General features: G+C 42.8%; 2 protein-coding genes across 6 annotated transcripts; both read right to left on the bottom strand.

The window, feature by feature from the left end:
- Window positions 1-1,935: 1,935 nt before the first annotated feature.
- tmem82 (transmembrane protein 82) lies at window positions 1,936-7,953 on the bottom strand. Its single transcript, XM_023831291.2, has 7 exons — window positions 7,783-7,953; window positions 7,534-7,626; window positions 5,875-5,947; window positions 5,311-5,494; window positions 4,719-5,136; window positions 3,822-4,006; window positions 1,936-3,158 (listed from the first exon to the last, which is right to left on the bottom strand). The coding sequence occupies exons 2-7, from the start codon at window positions 7,613-7,615 to the stop codon at window positions 3,063-3,065; spliced, it is 1,038 nt and encodes a 345-aa protein (XP_023687059.2). The 5' UTR covers window positions 7,616-7,626; window positions 7,783-7,953; the 3' UTR covers window positions 1,936-3,062.
- Window positions 7,954-13,847: 5,894 nt separating this feature from the next.
- On the bottom strand, window positions 13,848-21,461 carry LOC111853899 (F-box only protein 42). Of its 5 annotated transcripts, none has more exons than XM_023831302.2 (11): window positions 21,257-21,460; window positions 20,944-21,088; window positions 19,248-19,508; window positions 18,849-18,965; window positions 18,574-18,708; window positions 17,643-17,796; window positions 17,447-17,557; window positions 16,927-17,023; window positions 16,739-16,795; window positions 15,713-15,829; window positions 13,848-15,601 (listed from the first exon to the last, which is right to left on the bottom strand). In XM_023831302.2, exons 3-11 carry the CDS (start codon window positions 19,501-19,503, stop codon window positions 14,516-14,518), a joined length of 2,130 nt encoding a protein of 709 aa, XP_023687070.1. In that variant the 5' UTR covers window positions 19,504-19,508; window positions 20,944-21,088; window positions 21,257-21,460; the 3' UTR covers window positions 13,848-14,515. The 5 variants fall into 5 exon arrangements, with proteins under 5 accessions (XP_023687070.1, XP_023687068.1, XP_023687071.1 ...); XM_023831300.2 differs by having other exon boundaries at window positions 21,280-21,460; XM_023831303.2 differs by having other exon boundaries at window positions 19,248-19,504; window positions 20,944-21,461.
- Window positions 21,462-21,772: the final 311 nt, after the last annotated feature.

Below are 21,772 nucleotides of genomic sequence, written 5' to 3'. Positions count from 1 at the left end.
CAGACTGATGATCTGCAAAAGGTACGGGGATTGGACTGCTGAGGACTGGGGTAAAGTCATTTTCTCTGATGAATCCCCCTTCTGATTGTTTGGAGCTTCTGAAAAAAATATTGTCTGGAGAAGTACAGGTAAGCGCTACCATCAGTCCTGTGTCATGCCAGTAAAGCATCCTGAGACCATTCATGTGTGGGGTTGTTTCTCAGCCAAGGGAGTGGGCTCATTCACAATTTTGCCAAAGAACACAGCCATGAATAAAGAATGGTACCAAAACATCCCCTGAGAGCAACTTCTCCCAACCATCCAAGAACAGTTTGCCATCAGGGCTGCAATCAGTCAGGATTTGGCCCAGAAGTTGATTGACAGCATGTCAGGGAGAATTGTAGAGCTCTTGAAAAAGAAGGATCAACACTGCAAATATTGACTTTTTGCATAAACCTGATGTAATTGTCAATAAAAGCCTTTGACACTTGTAAAATGCTTGTAATTATACTTCAGTATACCACAGAAACATCTGACAAAAAGGTCTACAACTACTGAAGCAGTAAACTTTGTAAAACCCAGTACTTATGTCATCCTCAAAACTTTTGGGAAAATATACATACGTATAAATAGCATGTGGGAAAGAAATGTGCCCCATGAAGTGACTGTTGCTGATCACTGATGTGCGACTGCATGTGAAGTGCAGTATGCTGGCTGATCATTGTCATAGTGCCTGGGGTGGGGGCATGTAAAATTACAGGTTTGAACCCCCCTGACAATTAGTGAGCTCCCAACCAGGTCGATCAATTTACTCCTGCCCTCTGGCTGGCAAAATCTACTTCAGAGGAATCTACCCCCCCCCCACACTGGCCAGCAAAATCTGCCAGACCCCCCACAAAATTTATTTCAGAGTATGAGCCTGCAGGGCGGCAGTTGTCGATGCTTCTAATGGCCTGGGGGCATTAGACTGTTCCAGAGTCTGTCATTAACACCCAGGTACAGTACCACCCGCCAGACTTCATGAGAGTGAAGGTTTGATAGGCAGGGTGTGTGGGGGAGACCGTAGCACCCGGAGGAAACCCCACAACGACATGGAGAGGAAATGCAAACTCCACACACGTAGCTCTGGTGGAGACTCACGCCCCAGCAATAGTGCTCACTGTGCCATTAGACCATCGCTTATGCCCAATATATGCATTTTCTTTCCTTCAATAACAACTAAAAACCAAAATAAGGCTCCAACACTAGCATCTTATCATTTTGACCGTGTTTTATGAAGCTTTTGCCATAAGATTAATAAATGTAGTGAAAAGAACTTGGATGTAGCGCAAAGGATAGAAGGAATGAATTTAGAAAACCAATAATATAAACTTTACTTGAAGGTCGAAGCAATATAACAGAAATGTTTCCGTAAAAGTATCTAGACTAATACAGCAAGCAATATGCATCCATTTTCTATTCAGTATCCAGTCGCGGTGACCCTAGACCCTATCTCAGGAGACTCAGGACACAAGGCAGGGGACGCCCTGGATAGGATGCCCATTGCTCTTCAGAAATGCAGAGGTGTAAAAAAAATTAAGTATTTTGCATTTGTGTTATATTTAAGTCAGTCGTAGAGGGATTATGATATTGAGGTCAGTAGAGTTGCATAGGTAATCGTTTATGTATGTGCCTATTGGATTGTGCATTGACATTACTAGAGCCAATCAAAATGGAGACAAAGTTTTGAGAAGGTATATGGAATAGGGATGGGCTATACCACAAATTTTGTTTTCAATCCAAAGGTATCCCGATATCATGACAGACTGTTCCACTGAAGGTCACAGCCCAGAATGTCAGTATAACTGCCATGTGATTCACCTGGTGTCATTAAAAGTATGGTGGGGTGCTCGTCCAGACTGATATTTGAGAAAAATGAATTCTCACCCTTTGTTATACCACATTTAGTACTCAATATCTGTAACACTTTATAATTCATTTATTTACACAACTTAGCTGCTCGTTTTTGAATGTACAATGATTGACTGTTGTTCTCTAGCTTCTGATGAAAAGATTTTAATAACAGATTGTGTTCCTGCAATGTTTCACATAATGAACTGCATTTCATATAGGGCTAACATACAGCACACCTTGAACATGTCCAAATGAGAAATGTCTCATTTTATGTTCATTGAATCATGAGAAAACATATTCCTTTATTACTCTGGATACAACATTTAGTGATTCTGTGCTGTATCACAAAGTAAACAATTTTGCATGTGAGAGCAAACATGGGAAATCTGAAATCCTTCGTGATCTATTGACATGCCTAATCAAACTCCCAGCCCTTCCCCAAAAGCATCTCTGACAGCATCATCACATGTTCAGGCATTTTTCTCTTCTGAAGTTCTGCAGTGTATATGTATGGCAGGTCTTCAGTACAAAGTATACTGTATATAAAACACCAGAAATGTAGACTCCACAGCTGATCCATTGTAAATGAGACATATGTAGTAAAGCAAATATTCTTCCACTTCACATATGAATTGAATATCTTTAGACAGAAATTTTAAATAGTGGACTTTTTGTTTGTATTATTGTGCCAAAGGTCAATCTATTTTTTGTCCACCAAACGATTTTTTTCTGATATGATAGTAAACAAAGCCAGATATGTTACATGGACATATACCTTGCAGTATTCCACCTTTGGTATATATGTATAGTATGTAAAATACTTCTGCCTGATTTGTAATGTGCCTTTTTGTTATTTTTTAATTGTTATTTTTGCCCCTGATTAAGATAAGCAGCAGAAAGATGGAACAATGATTATAACAAAAAATATTATATAAAACTAAAGGGCATCTTGGGTCCTGTTCAGCACAAACCTACACTCAGGTTCCTATACTCCTGTACAATAATTCCTTGTTCACAGGCTGTCTATTCTAATCTGTCTGGTCATCTTCCTTTACTGATTTCCCCGTGTCTTTCAGCACATTCTAAAACAGTAATACAATAGCACCCTTGCAAATGGCTGACATGCCACACCAGGGATTACCAAATCTATATCGTCTGGGAAATGTTCCTTTGCCTTGAGCTATGAGCAGCTAAAGGTCTTTATCTTTGCGAGGTTTAAGGGCCGCTTCCTGGAGTCTCCCTGGCCTCTCAGTCCTTCTGTGTGGTGCCACCTCCTTTCCTACTTCCTGCAGAAAGATGCATAAGTTGGGTTTTAATGCCACAGCACTCGTCCTTAAAGCAGACAGACCTTCCAAACCCGCGTAAGTTGGGTTTTAATGCCACAGCACTCGTGCTTAAAGCAGACAGACCTTCCTAACCCTCTAAGTAAGCAGACAAGTGGTCATACAGACATAAGGATCCTTTTTCTTCTTTTCCTTTCCCTTCCCTTCTTTCTTTATTCATAACAAAAATGTGCGACCATTTACAGGGAAGTGGAATTCAACCCCTGTTTATAATAAAAACAATTTTTAATCGAACCGTGTGTGATCTCTGGTCTATAATAATGCTTTCATTGATGTACTTCCAATGGTATATTGGTATCTTTCCGGCAGAAATGTAATTAGGAATACTTTTAATTCGAGACAGACAAAAAGAGACATATTCCAAAGCCAGGCAATACATCATATACAGATATAACCAAATACGTTCATGATCAGAGAGGCGGCTGCAGGCCAAGAGAGAACCACGGCTATACAGATGTCGAGTTAGTGGTGACTAATCTGTGAGAACTTAATGCAGGTTATAGACTAAGAAGGAAAGGCCAATGAAGAGCAACATAAAAACCAAAAGGTACATCACAGAGGTACAGGGGTAGGCGCATAGAAACAGGCACGGGGCGACAGGCTGACCTGCAGTGCAGCATCCAGCAGATCTCGGCTGGGGAGCAGGCAGCCGGCCTCGCCCAGGAAGCAGAGCAGGATGTGGAGCACATCCACCCAGCGGCCCACCGTCAGCATCAGCACCAGCAGCCCCCCCAGCCGCACCCCCACAGCCTGGAGCAGGGCCTGAGGTCCGGTCTGCCGGCGCTGCTCGTCTGCCGTGCGAGAAGTCGGATGGAAGGCAATATTATAATCATTTTTTCATATTCTGAGGGCTATTAAAGAGATTTTATTTATCAAGACAATTTACCTTCTATGACATCACACAATTCATGACTTGCACTTCAGTTATCTAAGGCTCAGAATGCAATATATAAAACTCATTCAAAAGCAAGGGATTATAATATCTTGCAAAGAGCACTTAATGGATCTAATACAATATTATGGGGTGGTGCTTGGCTCTGTGCCTGTTTTGCTAGCTCAAATCCCGTGGCTAGCAGAGTGATCATTGCTTGGGCCCTTGAGAAAGGTCTTTTATCCCAAATATTGCTCTAGTTGTGCCAGAAAGATGGCTGACCCTGTGCTCCAGCTTAAAGCATCTATCAGTACATCTATCATAACTGCTGATCCCGTGCAGGGTCACTGTGTGCCCACAGGGGGAGATATAACACTGTGTGTAGACCACTAACAACATATATATACGGGGATAGCCCTCCCCTATTAAATACGTAGCATCCCAAAGGATACTGAGGGGAGCCCTCACCCCCCCAAGTTCGCAATGTATAGAGATGGAGACATACACTACCCTGCCCCCCAACACCAGCTGGCAAAATATTACCCCGTTGCCACCCCAGTAAAACCCTTGGGTCTGCACTGGCCACCCCACTGTACAGTGTCTGGCTCAGCGCCTGCTGTCCTCTTTCTCACCATGCATATAGACCACCAGCAGTGTGTAGCAGATGGTTAGGGGGGTCCAGAATCTCAGTGCATCTGCAGAAGACAGGAAATCGCGACTGACAATTGACAGGCCAGCAAAGGCACCAGTGACAAAGGTGAGCACGACCCCTCGAGATAAGAGGGGCAGAATGGCGTGTCCTGAGCTAAGAAGTCCAATGCACAGGCCGCAGTAGCGCTGGGAGCTGTGCAGTCGATACAGTGGAACCACATGGAGCCAGATGCGGCTACTCAAGTTGGCCAGGAGCCAGCTAAGGCCTGCTGCAAGGAAGAGGTTCAGTGAGCAGTGTGGTGCCCCCTCCTGGAGAAAGTGGAGACTGCAGGTCAGAGCACAGCCCAGAGAGAACTGGCACTGAGTGAGGAACTGCGCAGTGCTACTGGACCACAGGTCCTGGTGGGAAAAGAACAGGTCAGTGTGCTAAAAAAGTCATCTGTTGGTTATGGAACACAGATTTCAGCTAGTGGGTAGTCTGTCGCTTATCAGTGATTGGTATTTGCGGAATAAATGGATCAGCATGTAAAGGAAACTAGACATGTCAGTCTCGTTGCTCTAAACGGTACTTACCGGGCGAACTGACACTCGAGCCAAAGCTGCTCTGAGGATGAACTCCAAAACCACCAGGGAGGCAACCCGAGAACCCACCAGAGAGAGAACGCCGACGCAGAACCAGAACTGCAGGGTTCCACTCAGCCTGCCTTGGGCACCACTCCAGGGATGCTGGCTCTCCTTACTGCTCCTTTCATCCCCACTAATTCACATATAAAGAGGGTTACATGTTGATAATCAGTTTAATTACGCAAAAAGACAAACCCTTTAAAAATGCATTGATGCACATTTTCATCTCTTCTGCACACAAGCATCCATAGCACATTATGTATTGATGGTTGTATGTAACTTAATAAGCTGAAATCATCTACAGTACACATACAATATGATATTACAGTAACGATAACTAAATGGCATCTAAGCCTCCTAAGTGAATGATAGAAATTCATTTTCAGTACAGCAGACAATCGGTAGTGTAAATAGAAAACAAAGTAAAGGAAATATGAATAACTTGAATAAGCATCTTAAATCCGTGAAGCTGGTAAATTCTGTTTGTGAAACAGAGAGTCAATCAAATGTCACCTTAGGTTTTTGAGGAAAAGGTGGGTTCTCAAGAAACTGCCGAGTATAGATATGCCGTAAGCACCCACCAGCCCTGAAAATCACACAAAAAAAACGTATTATTCATTTGTAATTCTTTCAGCACCTCCCTAGCCTACATAAAGTTTCCCCCCGAAATGTTATATAAACTAAATACAGCTAAGAGGTATTGAGAAGTGTCCATCATTGTCATATATTGTAAAAAATATTTCCGCCTATCAAGTAACTGACTGCAAAAACACTTTTGAATTTGCCCAACATTTTAACTGTAGTAATCACTACAATGCTGTATTTTTAGGCTGACAAATTCAAATTGGCCTGAATTAAAATGAACTAATATAGCCAAAAATAGTTTATGAATATAATATTAGTTACACCGTTAAGTCAAAACCATGTAATTGTCATACATAAAATAACTATATAGGACAAACAGCGAAACTGAGCAAATGATAAACTCAAAAGGAATAATATAATATGTGCTCTTTTTCCTTTTTTTACAAAAAACAAAGCATTCTGGTGAAAGAAAACTTTTTAAAATATTTACCAACCCACCGCATGGATGGAGAGCCACAGTCTTTGTCACCATTTACTGTTAGTTAGTGCATCAGGCTCCTAACTTACATCAATATAGACAAGCAAGGAAAGAGCTAAGAACAATGTTTGCTCAGCTCACAAGAACACAGGTCCCTAACCATCAAGAACAATCAAAGCAAAGCTAACAAAAGCAACGATTAGATACAAAAACAGAAAAGGCTGTAAGGTCCATATTGGTCACAGTTTTCCACATGACGGTGTTAAATTTAATGCTGATTGGTGTGGACCAGTACAAACACTATGCAATGCAAATTTAATTCATGCAGTGCTAATTTCATTCTGCAGTGCTAATTTCATTCGTGCAGTGCTAATTTCATTCTGCAGTGCTAATTTCATTCTGCAGTGCTAATTTCATTCTGCAGTGCTAATTTCATTTGTGCTGCTGCTGTGCACAAATGCATTTATATTATATTGACATAATATATTTATGTAACACCTACAAGTGAGTTAAATCTTTTTTTTTCAGTAATATGGTACTTTGCCAATTTATTTTTGAAATGTTATCCATATATTTGCGAACTATTAATGAAAGTACAATGTTTTAAGGAAATAAAAATGCTTTAAAGAAAGAAAAAAATTCTTTCACCAGAATGCTTTATTTTTTGTTAAAAAAAGAGTACCAATTATACTATTTCTTTTGAGTTTACCAAAAAAAAAAGGCTAATTAGCGGAATAACAAGTTTATTATTTGCTCAGTTTTGTTGCCTAATATAGTTGTTCATGTATGACAATTGCATATGGTGTTAACATAATTGTGTATTTAATATTACACCTATTAACTGGTATTGGCTGTATTAGTTCATTTTAGTCGGGCCAATGAGAATTTATTTGTCAGTCCAAAAGTACAGCATTTCCTTCTAATTTACATGTGATACTACAATTAGTCATTAAAATGTTGGGCAAACACAAAAGTGCTACTGTAATCAGTCACTTAAGAATTTCAGCTGGAAGGAGGAATATTTTTTACAGTGTACACGGATAAAAAATTCTTTACACAATGTAAAATTCAACGATGTCCGATTGCGCTGTAAAGCAGAAGTGACCCACCGTATAGAAGGCTGTCCAAAGGGGTAGTTTCGAAAGTCAGCCATGCGGGGAACCCGGGTAACCACCACAAGGAGAACAGCATTGCGCAGTCGACTGTGAAAGATGAAACGACTTTTAAAGTTGTTATATATTGTGATACTTAATGCATCGATCGTCAGTACACTAAACCACAAAATATCAAATGTCATAGTGATAAGATATTTTTTACGATACGTGAAAATAAAGTAAGTGTCATGAATCACAACTTACCGGGATACGCCTATATAAAGCATTTAAGCAGCCAACACGCTGTGATATATCCCACCTCTACATATGATATATCCTTATGTTGTAGATGATGCAGCTTGGATATCGAACAGGCGGGACTGAATACCTTATTCATACTAGGCCTATGCCTTCTTATCGAGGCTAATTTTACTCTGTTACTAACGTTTCAAAGGTCTCCTGGGGGCGGGGTTACCTTTGGTAGCCTAGAACAATCGGTTTAATTACTCATGTCTATAAATTCTGGATTAACATAACAAATATAAAACAATAAAAATAGGATCGAAGAAGACACACACACACACACACACACACACACGCATATATATATATATGCATGTATATCTTTCATTGCACTTTATATATGCTGTATACTGTCGTATGTTTCAAAGTCCAGCAAGACATGGCACTTCTGAGTGTTGACGGTGTACAACGTACTCAGTGTCAGAAGTTTACAAATATTATAGGACAACTATTGCGCATATGTTTTTATAGTATTCAGATAGTAGATGTCAGAAACAGAAAACGTTAACTGTGAAAGACAGCAGGATCGTACTGTGCTGAAATCGGTTTTAGGCTGGACATTGGGCAAATATTTGGATCCAAACACTCCAGATTCAGCAGCCGAGTTCCATTCTAGAGAGTCGGCATAAGCTTTCGGAAAGCGGCCAGTTAAAGTACACCGCCCGCAAATGATCGCTTGCGGATGATGCAGAAAAGAGGCGATGGTATTGCGTACTCAACTACAAACACTAGTCAAAGGAAATATTTCAACTGCACCTGGTTTGGGGTCATTAGATCCAAAAGCCTAGAAATTATTTGAAAAAAACACGATTTTTTTCCCCAATAAATATCCAAAAAAAATACATAAAAATGAATAAAAATTACTATGCCCTGTGTGTCTAATGTAGTATTACAGTTTGCACCTGGTTTGGGGTCACTGGATCCCATACCCTACAGGAACTATTTTATATATAGAGATGAGAGGAGATTTCAGAAAGTCTAAAAAAAATAATAGACTAAAGCACAATTTATGGGTGTGCATTTCTAAATAATATATATGTTTTGCAAACACCAGCCTGGCTGTTCTCTGTTTCTCATTAATGAAGGGCTTCTTCCTTGCTTTATGGGGCTTCTATGAGCCTGATATGAACTGTCCTAGCAGTGCACTTCACACCTGCACTAAATGTTTCTCATTCCATTTGAAGGTCAGTTGATGTCATCCTCTGATTCATGAGAAACTGTCAGATAAGTTGACGGTCATGTCTGCCATTAGAAAGTCACTTCCACCCTCTGCCTGGCTTCCTGGTTGTTCCTGGGGTCTCTTGCTTCACCTTGTACTTGTGTACTGCTGTCTCACAAATTCTGAGCCTGGAACAGTTTGGAACAGCCTGGAACAGCCTGCCACAAAGTGTAGCCTTCAGCCAGCAGGGCCAGGATTAAACCAGCATTTTAAAATGTAGGTTATTATTTTTTTAAAAATATAGCATGGTCTCATAATTTTTTTCCAAAGCTCCCAACACCCAGTAGCCAGCATCCAGTGCCCAGCCCTCACCCCCAGCCCCGTCCCCAGCTCCTCCAAGCAGAATGCCTTATATTCTCTTGTTAAAGATTGGGACCACCACACCAATCTGCCAGTCCAAGGGCACTATACCCAACCTCCATGCAATGTTGAAGAGACGTGTCATCTAAGTCACTGAAGTAGTCAAAAAACTCTTTGGTAGTAAGGCTCTGGGGGTTGATGAGATTCACCCTGAACGTTTCTGATGTTGTTAGGCTGTCTTGGATGACACATCTTTTCAACATTGCATGGAGGTTGGGTATAGTGCCCTTGGACTGTAGTATACTTGGTCTGTCACAATGTTTAGGAAGGTGGTACATGCCAAAGTAACACCCACATGAATGCCAGGACCCAAGGTTTCCCAACAGAACATTGTTCAGAGCATCACACTGCCTCCTCCGGCTTGCCTTCTTCCCATAGTGCATCATGATAAAGTAACAAAAAAACGTGGCTCATCAGACCAGGCCGCCTTCTTCCAATGCTCTGCGGTCCAGTTCCAGCACACGTGCCCATTATAGGCGCTTTTAGTGATGTCAGCATAGGCACTCGGACCGGTCTGCGGCTACGCAGCCTTATACACAGCAAGCTGTGATGCACTCTGTGTTCTGATAATAGCAAGCATTAACAAAAGTACTAAGGAATTCTGAATAATCTTTAGATCCTATCTTTGTAATATAAAGAATGAATGACCAGACATAACATGTCATTCATAAAGGAAGGCAATTCCCTAACTGCTAACACAACACAATTCATTTGTTTCACAAAATAATGAACTTCAGCCTATCTTCAGATCAGTTGTCACAGTAACAGGATTGTCTGAGACTGTCCTTCTCTCTGCTATAACTATGCTGCGCTGCTTTAATTTTGGTGAGATTTGTTTCAAAAATTGTTCACTTCCAGATCTCCCCCAATTCAATTTGTCTGCAAAGTTTGAAAAAGATCCATCAAATATTTTAAGTTATTATGTTCACAAGACCCCACGAGACCAGCTGCCGCCTGTCCACACGAAAATTCAGAGAGTTTGACCACAAGTGCATTTGCAAACATGTTCAGCGTCATCAATTCAGCATCATCACTGCAAAGTTAGGTGCAGCAAAAAGAGAATGAAAAGGCAGCAGAAAAAAAATGTGTTTCCTACCTCCCCAACAGGGCACGCACGCCCCGTCTAAACCCGTGTGCATGAACTCGAGTGAGAGAGCATGTGAATTCCGCCTAAACAGTAATAGTACTTCCAACAACATAAAGGAAGCGTTATCTAATTGGCCACTTTCACCTAGTATGATGCACCAATGTGGAAATTTTGGCTGATAGATATAATCCATGTATTTCTGAGCAGCATCTCCGATACAGTGAACCGGCTGACCTCTGACTCGCCGAGCGGATCTGCAGATTAGCAGAATGACGTTGCATCTTTTTGTTATTCTGTGGAAAGCTAAAGATTTATCCGCCAGAGAGATTTAATAATGAATTATAAATATGTTGTTGGCCGGTACTTTGAAATCTCTTTCAAGTGGTGAATGAGCCGATGAAATGGCTCTTTCTGCACTATGAAAAACGGCTGATCGTCTAATGCAATCATCTCTGTTATTTTAGTCTTTAGCTTTGGTGCTGATAGCAGAAATAATGTGTCCTGACACACAGGGCAATGAGCCCTGTTGCCTATGGGGCTACACAGTCACGGGCACAGAGTGCCCATGCTGATCCCTGTTAAAAGAGCCTATAATGGCCATGCAAGCATCAGAACTGGACCTTACGGTAATGAATGAAGTTCGCCTGGTCCGATGAATCCCAGCTTGTGTCACATCATGTGGACGGTCTGGTACGTAGTGAGCGGGATACATTGGACCGACAAGTCCGATCCACAGCTACGTAGCCTGATACAGAGCAGCACTCCATGCTGTGTTGTGACACATTGCTGCCATGATCATGATCAAAATATATCTGCCATTAGTGCTTCTGTTGGTTTGTACCAGACTGGACAGCCCTCATTCACATCTCGCATTGGCGAGTCTTGGCCGCCCAACACCCTGTCAGAGGATCACGGCTTTTCCCTCCTCAGACGGCTCTCAGCAGGTACTCACCATGGCTGACCGTCAGCATCCCACACGTCTTGCCATTTCAGAGATGTTCTGACCCAGACACCAGGCCATAATGATTTGGATCTTGTCAAAGACACTCAGATCTTTACCCCTGGCCATTTCTTCTGTATTCAACATTTTAACTATGAGTACTGAATGTTATCTTAACATCATTTTTACAAGATCGTCAACGTTATTCGCTTCACGTGGGGTGGTCGTAATGGTTTGGTTCATTGGTGTATGTACAGTATAAGCAATTTATAATTACATAGCACACACCATCCTTGAGTATTCAAAATACAAAATGGTAAAAAAAAAAAACTGCAACCCATTTCCATACAAAGACAGTCCTCAGTACTGTGGCTAAATGAATGCAGATGTAAAATTGAAATACTAGAATTTAGATATCAGTGGTCATTGCCAACACACCACAGCACACAGTGCGCAACAACGAAATGTGTCCTCTGCATTTAACCCATATGTGACTTTTGTGACATAGCAGGGGGCAGCTAATTCAGCGCCCGGGGAGCAGTGCTTGGGGGCGGTACCTTGCTGGTTGGGGATTTGACCCTGTAATCTTTTAATTACAAGTGCGCTTCCTTAACCATCAAGCCACTATCAGATGCTATCAGTCCACTCCAAAAACACGAGTCACCTGCAGGAGTATATCAGGCTGTTCCGTATTACAGCAAGTGCTGTCTGTTACTCGTACAAAAAACATATTTTTTATTGATCCCCATGGAGAAATTCATCACATTTAATTGTATATAAAGGTGACTCTTCTTTCTTGTTTATTATTGCTTTATCAGAATCACACTCTTTCAGCTAATTTCCCCCTACAACGCAAATCTATTTTTAGCTAGAATGGCGTCACTAATTCTGCCTTAGTGCTTGGGCCATTGCCTCATACAATCATTAATTCTGAACAGGAATAGCATAACCATCACCCTCTGAAGCACCTTCTACATCATTTCATACCTTGTTTATGATTTGGGATTACAATCAGATTTGGTCACGGCTTTATATAACATTTCAATTTCCATTTTAAACCAACATCAAATATAGGCTTGTGTATGATAAAAGGCTAATATTGGGTGGGCGTTCAGGCTGCTTTAACAAGGACATGTGGGTCAGCCAAGCAGATGGGGACACATGCTGCCGCCTATGGAGACCCACTGCTGAGTTTCACTCTCTTACCTGCCTCCCAGATATGTCAAACTGATATTAGAACAGAGTATAATGACCCAAATTCAGCAGTAGTAAAAATGTAGACTGATGGCCAAAAGCTGGCAGGAATACACCCTAGGAAGTGACTGTAATTGTACAGTACAGTGCAAAAGCCTTAGGCTGTCAAAGGAAATGTTTAAAGCTATTTATCTGGATAGTAAGTGTATATTTGCTCAGAACAAAAAACACAACTTAACATTAGAACATATGCAAATTAAAAGTAACAATAAACACTAACAGGAGTTCCTTCTGTTTTCCAAAACGTTACTGATATCTAGTTGGATGGCTGGATGAACATCACTTCAGTTCCCAAACCTCTCCTCAGGGACACCTCAGCCGTTCCATGTATGTGTTAAATCTCATCATAAGTTCAGTTAATCAATCAATCAATCAATCCAACTGTTTTAAAAGCCAATGGGGTATTATTAGCCATATGAGATGTGCTAGTGGCCAAGTCAACCAAATAAATGGGTGTATTAGAATGGCTGCTGAAAATACCGGGGTGACTTGAGAGGTTTTTAAATGGCTAGGCTGACACGTATTGACAGACATATCGTAGTTTTATACCAATATAAAGACCATTAAACATCTGCTTTGCCTAAGACTTTTTTCCACAGTACTGTACTTGTCAAGCAATTAAGTTTGAAAAAATGAGTGTAAATAAGCTGCTTCAAGCAAAAAGGACCTAGTTTAGCCAGAGTGACACCCAGTGCAATTAAGTGCATTTAATTGTCAATGAAGAAAAATTTCAGGGGTGGAATGCACTGGGAGATTGTAGACTGCACAATAAAGACTGAAACCATTTCAGGACCAAATAGCATTTAAAGTACCTGGAGTTACTTCACAGAGGCATTCAGCTGCATGGAGCTGCTGAACTGCAAAAACTGCACCACCCTGGATAAAACCATCTAATAAGGAACTAAAATATTTTGCTATATTTTTAACTCACCGTTAACCACTATTTGGCATATGGGTTTTGAGAACTGCGACAATCTTTAATGGTTTAACAAAAGAAACCACACTCCATTTCATACTGTGACAAAGTAATCCATATATCAAATATTGTATATTTCTGCACTGCAGTGTGTAATTTGCTTTCATAAAGCTTTTATCAGTTTCTAGTAAAACTCAGCTAATTTTCCATAGGTGATACAGGACTTAAGCACGCATCTATATCATGTCACTTCAAGCTCAAATTCTCCATTTTATTTTAAGGACACATTCATTCAGTTTAGTTTTACATAAACAGCTTTCTGATAGTAAAAGATTCATCAGTCACTCATCTTTCATTATGCTTTATTTTAAAGAGGCCAAAAATCCCTAAGCATGGATCCAAATACTGATCCGAAAAGCCTCTCTGTTACACACACACACACACACACACTTGTAAACAAAGCACTTTAAAAGTTGGAAAGTTAAAAAGAAAAAAAAAAAAACTGCAAAAGTCATTTTCCCACCACTGCTTCAAACAAACAACCTTTGCTTGTGTTCCACGATAGAGGAGATAAGCCACTCTGTTCCTCTCTTCAAGAGAGATAGGGACGAGGACGGACATGCTTGGGCCCCCTGTCATTTATTCTTCCCAGTTGTGTAGATGCTGGAGGGAACCATTTCTCTTTGTTATAACTACAATCGTAGAGCCATGAGTGATTTCTACTGCGCTGACAGCTCTGCAGTTTTTATTGAATAAAAGCCTAAACACGACCTATAGAAGGCTGAAGGCAGGGGAAGGCTGAGCTGGAAAAGCATCCATGTTTCATCCTTATCCCCGATATCCATCTTAAATGACCACAACCACACCGCAGGTATAGCTCTGTGCAGTTCAGCGAGGTGCCACCTCTGCTCCAGCTCATTATCTTTTGGCGCGTACAAAGTACAAGGCGTTGGTTTTGGGGTAGTACTTCACATTCTGCTTCTTGTCCATGAGGCCCCCAAAGATGATCAACTCGCCTCTGCCCTGGACCACAGTGTGGAGGCTGGTCTCCGGGGGCCCCACCACAGCTCCCACTGGCCCCGCACTCCCAGCTCCACTCCCAAACACTTTCCAGGAAACCACGCCGCTCTCCTTGGCTCGGGACACATCCAGCACATACATCTGCATGGGTTTGCAGTTGAGAGACTGGTAGAGGGGCTTCCCCACATTTAGGCTTTGGGGGGGGTGGTGACCGAGGCGGCGTGCGATTGGAGGGATGGAGTGTCCGTCCGCTCCGGCAGCCTGGCCGAGATTTGGTGGGCTAGACGAGGATGATGAAGGGCCAGATGTCCCTCCACCACCACCACCACCTCCTCCTCCTCCTCCTCCTCCTCCTCCAACGTGGGACTGCGAGGTTGAAGATGATGATGACAGCGATGCAGAGAGTGCTTTGACCGCTTCCAGACCTCGCCGAAGAGCCCCAGGAGACACTGCCCCGGTCGGGGTTTGCGGTGAGCTGGGCGGGGTGCGGAGGCCATTGGAGCTCGCATGATCCACAGCAGAGGACGAGGCAGTAATAAACGAGGTAGGGGAATCCCAGCCCTGCTCAGAAGCACCTGGGGCGTGTGGGCGGGAGGGAGGGGAGGCAGCCTGGGCGGGGCTTGTGCGGGGGGAAGGGGAGGACCCATTAAGCAAGGGTGGCAGAGGTGGTAAAGGAGGGCTATCAGGGCCCTGTGAGGGCGACTGCTGCTGGGAAGGAGGACTTCCCTCCCGGGCACCGGCTCTGGGTGACGGACGGGGCCTCAGTGTCCCCCAGCGACCATTCACACAGGGGGCCTCTTCAGGAGCACCTAGGACCACGCCTGTGGCCCCACCTCGTACGGGGGACTGAGAGCGCAAGGAGGGTGGCTCTGGGAGCAAGGCTGGAGGTGTAGCACTAATAGGGGAGGGGCGGGAGTTCAGGCTGGGACTGAGAGGGGCACGACCAGACGGAGCTTGGGAGAAGACCACCACACACTGACCCACCTGACGAGAAAGGGAAGCACATTTAAGCCAGCAGACGTGCTCTGAAAACTCTAGAGGAAGAGAGACATGAAGCCCCAGGATATGGTTAGGGATGGCCCCCCACCGACGTACCCGGCAGGCGGGATGGCACCACAGTTCTGGGGCCCCGTATTCTTCATTCTCCACCCGCAGCTGCTGCCAGGACCATGGGGGGGCACCCATATGCAGCAGCCAGGCGTCCTTCAACAGCTGGAGTACCACAGGCAGGGAGGGGTTATGACAAACAAGGGGAGTGTGTAACATCGATTCTGTTTAGACGGCTTTTCAAGATTTCTTAAAACAGGGAGCACAAGCCCCGGCGCAAACTTTGAAAGTGCAGGGAAAAGAGATAGAAGGAGCGGAAGAAACACTGGGCAGATGGAATCATTTTTGTAGCTCAACTACATTTCATACATTAATGAATATCTTTTTGCATCTCCATATTTCTGCATCAGAGAATTCGATCAATAACTTTTGTCTAATAATCTCCAGTGATGGAGGGGAAACTTGCCAGCTTTTAACAGTGGGAATAATAAAACAATTTTCTGTGGAAAATGAAAGATCGATTTGCTGGCCAGATTTAATAATAAATTGTCACGTATCGTATAAATGCTGACAGGACCAAGTGTCTGAGGCTGCCCCCTTCTTTGCCACCACTATGTGGCAATACTTCAGTTTTGGCCTGATTTTCTAAATAAATATTTTATCCAATTCCAGTTCTTCACTCAAAATTTGAACACAATGCGACAAATACTTCTGGGTTATTGTACTAATGAGCTAAGTGTTCATTGCAGTCAACTGGCCCCAAAACCATAAGTACTTCCCATCCATGGAATACAATGATGTGTACACTTGATGCGTATGTTCAATATGCCTTATGGGCAACAAGGCATGTGCACATGCACGCACACGCACACACACACACACACACACACACACACACACACACACACACGCACGCACGCACGCACACACACGCACAAAATTATTTTACCTGCTTCAGGGTTTTTTTCTGGGTGCATATCTCCAGTCAGTGACTACTATAAATTCCATTGTTAAAATAAGATTCCATCATAACTGCTTAACTGGTTGAGTGGGTCACATTCAGGTAATACTCACAGCATTGGGACCTCCACAGCCCCCCAATATCAAGAGCGTCTTGTCATCAATCACAATCTGGAAAAACAGTGCAATGCATTGACACATTAATAACAAAGAGCTGAACTGTGAAGGGAAAAGAGGAGAGTAAGAGAAAAATTACAGATGTAAAGAGGTTTAAATGCATCTTATATGCACTCAGTCCATACCTGTGACTGCCCCCCTCGAGGGTGGGGTGTAGGGCCAGATATAGAAGGTTTGGACCAAGACCAGTGCTCTAGATCAAGAACCCAAACATCATTGCTCCTACCAAAAGAAAGCACACAAGACGTGCAGTAATTGAGGGGATTCTGCTTTGTCTAGTGTTTTATGCTGCATATACATTTGCCAGGAACAATTAACGGGTCCTTAGCTATGCCAGAATAAGCAATATATTATAGTTTATCTGCCGCTCCTAGGGAAGCAAGACAGCTCACACAAGACCGCCAACAAGTTAAGCATAATACAGCATATACCCCATTAAAAATAGAACAGACAGCGTAATACACCAATTAGTGAGACACTGATTTTAAGCACAATTTAAAAACTGTAATTTTACAATAATATATCACATCATCTTGCAGTGTAAAGTGCAGGCTATGGCTTCAAACTTATTTTGAAAATAATACATTTCTGAATGGGTATTCGGTATATTTCCCGTACTCAGCCCCTATGCAAGTCATTACATACATTTGTCGTGCTCCAAGAGAGCCACCAAACACCAGCATTCTGCTACCAATTACAGAGGTGGAATGGCCGGCCATCGGAGGCGGTCCATGGGTCGTCACTATACAATTCCACCTGGGAGGGAAGAAGCAAAGAGTTTGCTGGAGTGGCGGAGGTATTATTCCATTGGGATGGGAAGGCAAGATGAATGCTTTCTTACCAGTTCTTGGATGGGGAATAGGTATGGATCTCATCAAAAAACCTCTCTGGCTGGTGTAGGGGATACGGACTGGGGCGAGTCCAACCCCCAAAAAGAACCAGAATGTCACGGAATACAACCAGAGTCGCCCCTGCCTTTGGCGAAGGGTAAGAACCTAAAGAAGCCAGAGGGAGGGATCTACTATTGTAGTGACAAGCAAAACAATGGTGCTTTTCCACTGCTGCCAGGAACCGAGCTGTACCGAACCTGTACCGCAAACTGATGGATTTCCATTGTAAAGTATGCGAGCCGAACCCAATCTGACACAGCCCTGCTAGCGTGCCTAAACCAGGCTGGTTCTGTGACCACCATGTGAGTGGTCAAAAGATACGGGAACAAGAAAGAACCAGTGATCTGCATCAATACGCAGGGATTATGCAAACGGAAAAGGGGCATATTCTATATGCTGTTCATTATTAGAATTACACATCATGATGTATTTATGCATTCCTGATAACTCGGAACTTGTAAATTTCCAACCTCGTACTTCAAAAAGTACTATAGGAAGGCTGAACCAAATGGATTTGTAATGCAAATTTTTGCAAGATAATGCTAATTCTTCTATCACTTGATGCTAACATATTGCGGTGATTCTCATAGACATTCACGGGGAAGTCAGCATATGGTAAATCATGATGTACACCATGTGAATAAAGTAAATAAGCATCTCTTTCGTTTTCTGTCACTGTCTCTCTCCAAGCTGGCCACACCTTAAACATGCAGACCCTTCTGCAGTGGGAAAACTGAAGCAAGCCGGAACTGTGCTGTAACTAGGCTCTCTTTGCCATACGGGACAGGTATGGCTGGGTCTCTGTATGCCAGTGGAAAAGTGCCGTAAGGCCACAAAAGCACCATCTCACCATTCTGGATAGAACTACATTAGGAACCATACCTGAAGCCAAAGGGCGGATCCACTCCTTGCTGTTAAGGTCGAGCCTCCAAAGGTCATTGAAAGCTGCGTTGCAGCTGCTCTGGGTACAGCCCCCAAACACATACATCGACTGGTTTAGGTCGTAATAACACGCACCTACAACACATACAAGCTCATTGTCCTCAAGAAATTTACTAAGTTCAGAAAAGTGCAAATGTGAAACACCACTACAACATAAAAGGGAAATAAATACAAATACATGTAACATGGGGGTGGAGGGGAAGCCAGTTACTGACTGTGTGAGAATCGTTGCGTTATAGGGGTGCCGGGGTAGGGATACGTTCGGCTTTCCCACTGAATGTTACCCTCCTGCACAGCTCTCAGGAAACCATGGTAACACTGATGCGCCACACCTGAAAGAGAGAAGTTAAGGAGGCACGTGAGGGATAGAAGCCCAGGAACGTGTTTTCATATATAGCAGCACGTTGTTGATGCCTTAAAAAAGGTCACACCGATATGTACCAATATATAATAATTGTGCTTTATGTGGTATACACCACACTTCCATAACACTTGAACAGTGCTAATGACATTTCACATGAGATCTCCAGAGATAGGTGCTGAATAGTGTTGATTAAAACATTAGCTTAGGTAGCTAACCATGGCAGGGCTAACCTGCATCTGAGCAGATGTACCTTTAATCAGGCGATACCACTGTTTACACACAAGAGCAGCAGTCTTGTGCTCCTGATATGGAGAGAGGAAGGACAGGATATACTCCAGCACCTCTTCTGGCAGCTGTCCCATCGTCCTCTCACATACTCCCTCCTTTTTTCTGATATTGGGCTTCGTCTCTCTCTTCTCTGCAGTGACCCACCCTAATCCTACCCCAACTTCCTCTGTGTCCATAGCAACCAAGCCTTCATCTTCACTGTCCGAAACACGGGACATGCTGGCTGTGTGAGAAGCAAGAAAGTGGAAAGTATACAGAAAAGATTTCTTTTTAAATGAACACAGAAAACAGCCTTCTACAACTTTAACTGGGAAAGGGGTTTGCACCAGTACACAAGTGCTTAATGGGGCCCCCACATGATCGCTCAGTTGGTGAACACCATTAAAGGAAAAACAGAAAGTAAATCGTACTGATTAGCCTAAATAATGCTTTGCACTGTAACAGGCACTGAAAAAGATGCAGGACAGTGGATGAATAGGGCAGCTATCAAGAATACACAAGAATTACTCTCCATATGGGGAACATTGAAGAAGAAAAAGAAACAGAACATGGTATCACATAACGCTTGACAGCTACTATTTTTAACATAAGAAATCAATATGAAATTTATGTGCAGAAATATGACACTAGGAACAAACATTAAATTTGGGTTGTACTTAGAGCCCCAACACAAATTTTGTGGTCAAAGGTAACTAAACTTTTAACAAGGTATGATTAAGCTTTGCTTTCCTGTGTTTTTACAGCTATATCCCTTAGCTCTCCTTCAATACATAATGATAATACATTACACGATTTTACTAACATGTCCCACGGCCGTTTTGTTTTTCTTTCAAAGATTGTTTTCGTTCTAATGGCAGTGTCACCCAACGCCCATTTCTTGGAATACATATTATAAAAAATACCCTTCAAGATTAAGCAATTCGTGTATGTTAATCTACGTAGCACAATTTAATTCGTGGAAGACGTAGTGTTTTTTTTTTAATTATCGTTACTACAGTATAAATATTAAGGTACATGACTTAGCTGCAGAACAGCTAGGTTAAGGAACACTCCGTAACAACTGTCTTGTTTCTGTGGTAATTAAAGTTATAACGTTCCATATATTTTCTTAACTGTGTTTTTAGAAAAAAAAAATACAAGCAGCAAAACACGAAAAAAACGTGAAATAGTGTGACCGATTGCAAACGTTGAGACAGAGAACAATGGGTAGTTAGCCAGCCAGCTAGTTATGTAGCTACCTGGCAACAAGTTTTAACCGTACATTAGGCTGCCTAATATAGGTCCTGTAAGCCAGGCAAGGCTAACAAGGGCTAAAGGCGTTTGGAGAACAACGCCTGTACTACAGCCAGTGTAACGGACCAGAGCCGAACGGCCATGGGTGTAGCGCTAACTGTTAGCTACGCGAGCTAATTTCTCCAGTCAGGCTACCAAAGCAAGTTACCAATGTGACCATCACATATCTTACAGCGGCAGTTATCCAAGGAAAATCAGCACAAAACGTAAAACCTCGTGAGACCCAGAGGATCCACCGATACGTGCAAAATACAAGTCAGTCAGTGAAATAAAATTTCTAGTTAGCACTGGGAAGCCATCTAGAGCGGTACCCAGCTACGAGTCCCTCCTCATCCCAGCTGAAATTGCATCTCTCTCCCTCTCACCTCGCCTATCTCCCAGAGCTCTTCTCTGCTCTCCCGGCCTCCCGCAACTTGCCAACGGCGTCCACCTTTGGCACCGAACCAAGGAACTTCGTATATGTTGGTTCTCTGGCCCCGGCACCACCCTGAATCCCAGCAATTGAAGCGGCTGGGCAATTTAGACAAGATAGGAAAGCTAAGTTGCTAGCTAGATCTCACTATATGTCTAGGAAATGAGATAGGGCGGGTATAAAGATCTGCTATTACGCGAACCACCCACTTTCCCGTAATTTTCCCCTGGCCTCAAACTGTTATGTCCGCATTTAATAACATTTACCCATCTTGCCGTATTTCACCTACAATCACTTTCTCAGTGCTAGCAAGCGCTCATTAGTATCCACACGGACGCCATCTTCCTCGTCGGCAGCATCACCATTCCGGGTCGGCCACGGGAGCGCGCACGTACAGAGGGACGAAGCGAGGAAAAATTTTGGGAGCGAGCCCTATGTGGTCTATTTGCGACGAAGACTCAACTGCAAGTTCAATGGGATTCTCTGTGTTTAACTGGTATCTAACAGTTTTCAAAAGAAAATATGAAAAGACAGTTAACAAAATACGCAAAAATATACATTCACCCTCTGTCATATAGTGGTTAATTATTGTCACTTTAAATTTACTCGTTGAATTTCTGCAATGGATTGAAAAAAGATTTCAGACCCACTTAAGCAGGTTGTTAAAGAACTCCAGGTGAGCCACTTGCAATGCCAGATCTAACAGAGCCTAGCACAGTGGTTCTTAACCTTGTTGGAGGTACTGACCCCACCAGTTTCATATGCGCGTTCACCGAACCCTT

This window comes from Paramormyrops kingsleyae, chromosome 18 (genome assembly GCF_048594095.1).
Source record: "Paramormyrops kingsleyae isolate MSU_618 chromosome 18, PKINGS_0.4, whole genome shotgun sequence".
NCBI lineage: Eukaryota > Metazoa > Chordata > Actinopteri > Osteoglossiformes > Mormyridae > Paramormyrops > Paramormyrops kingsleyae.
This window is presented reverse-complemented; position numbering and strand designations above follow the sequence as displayed.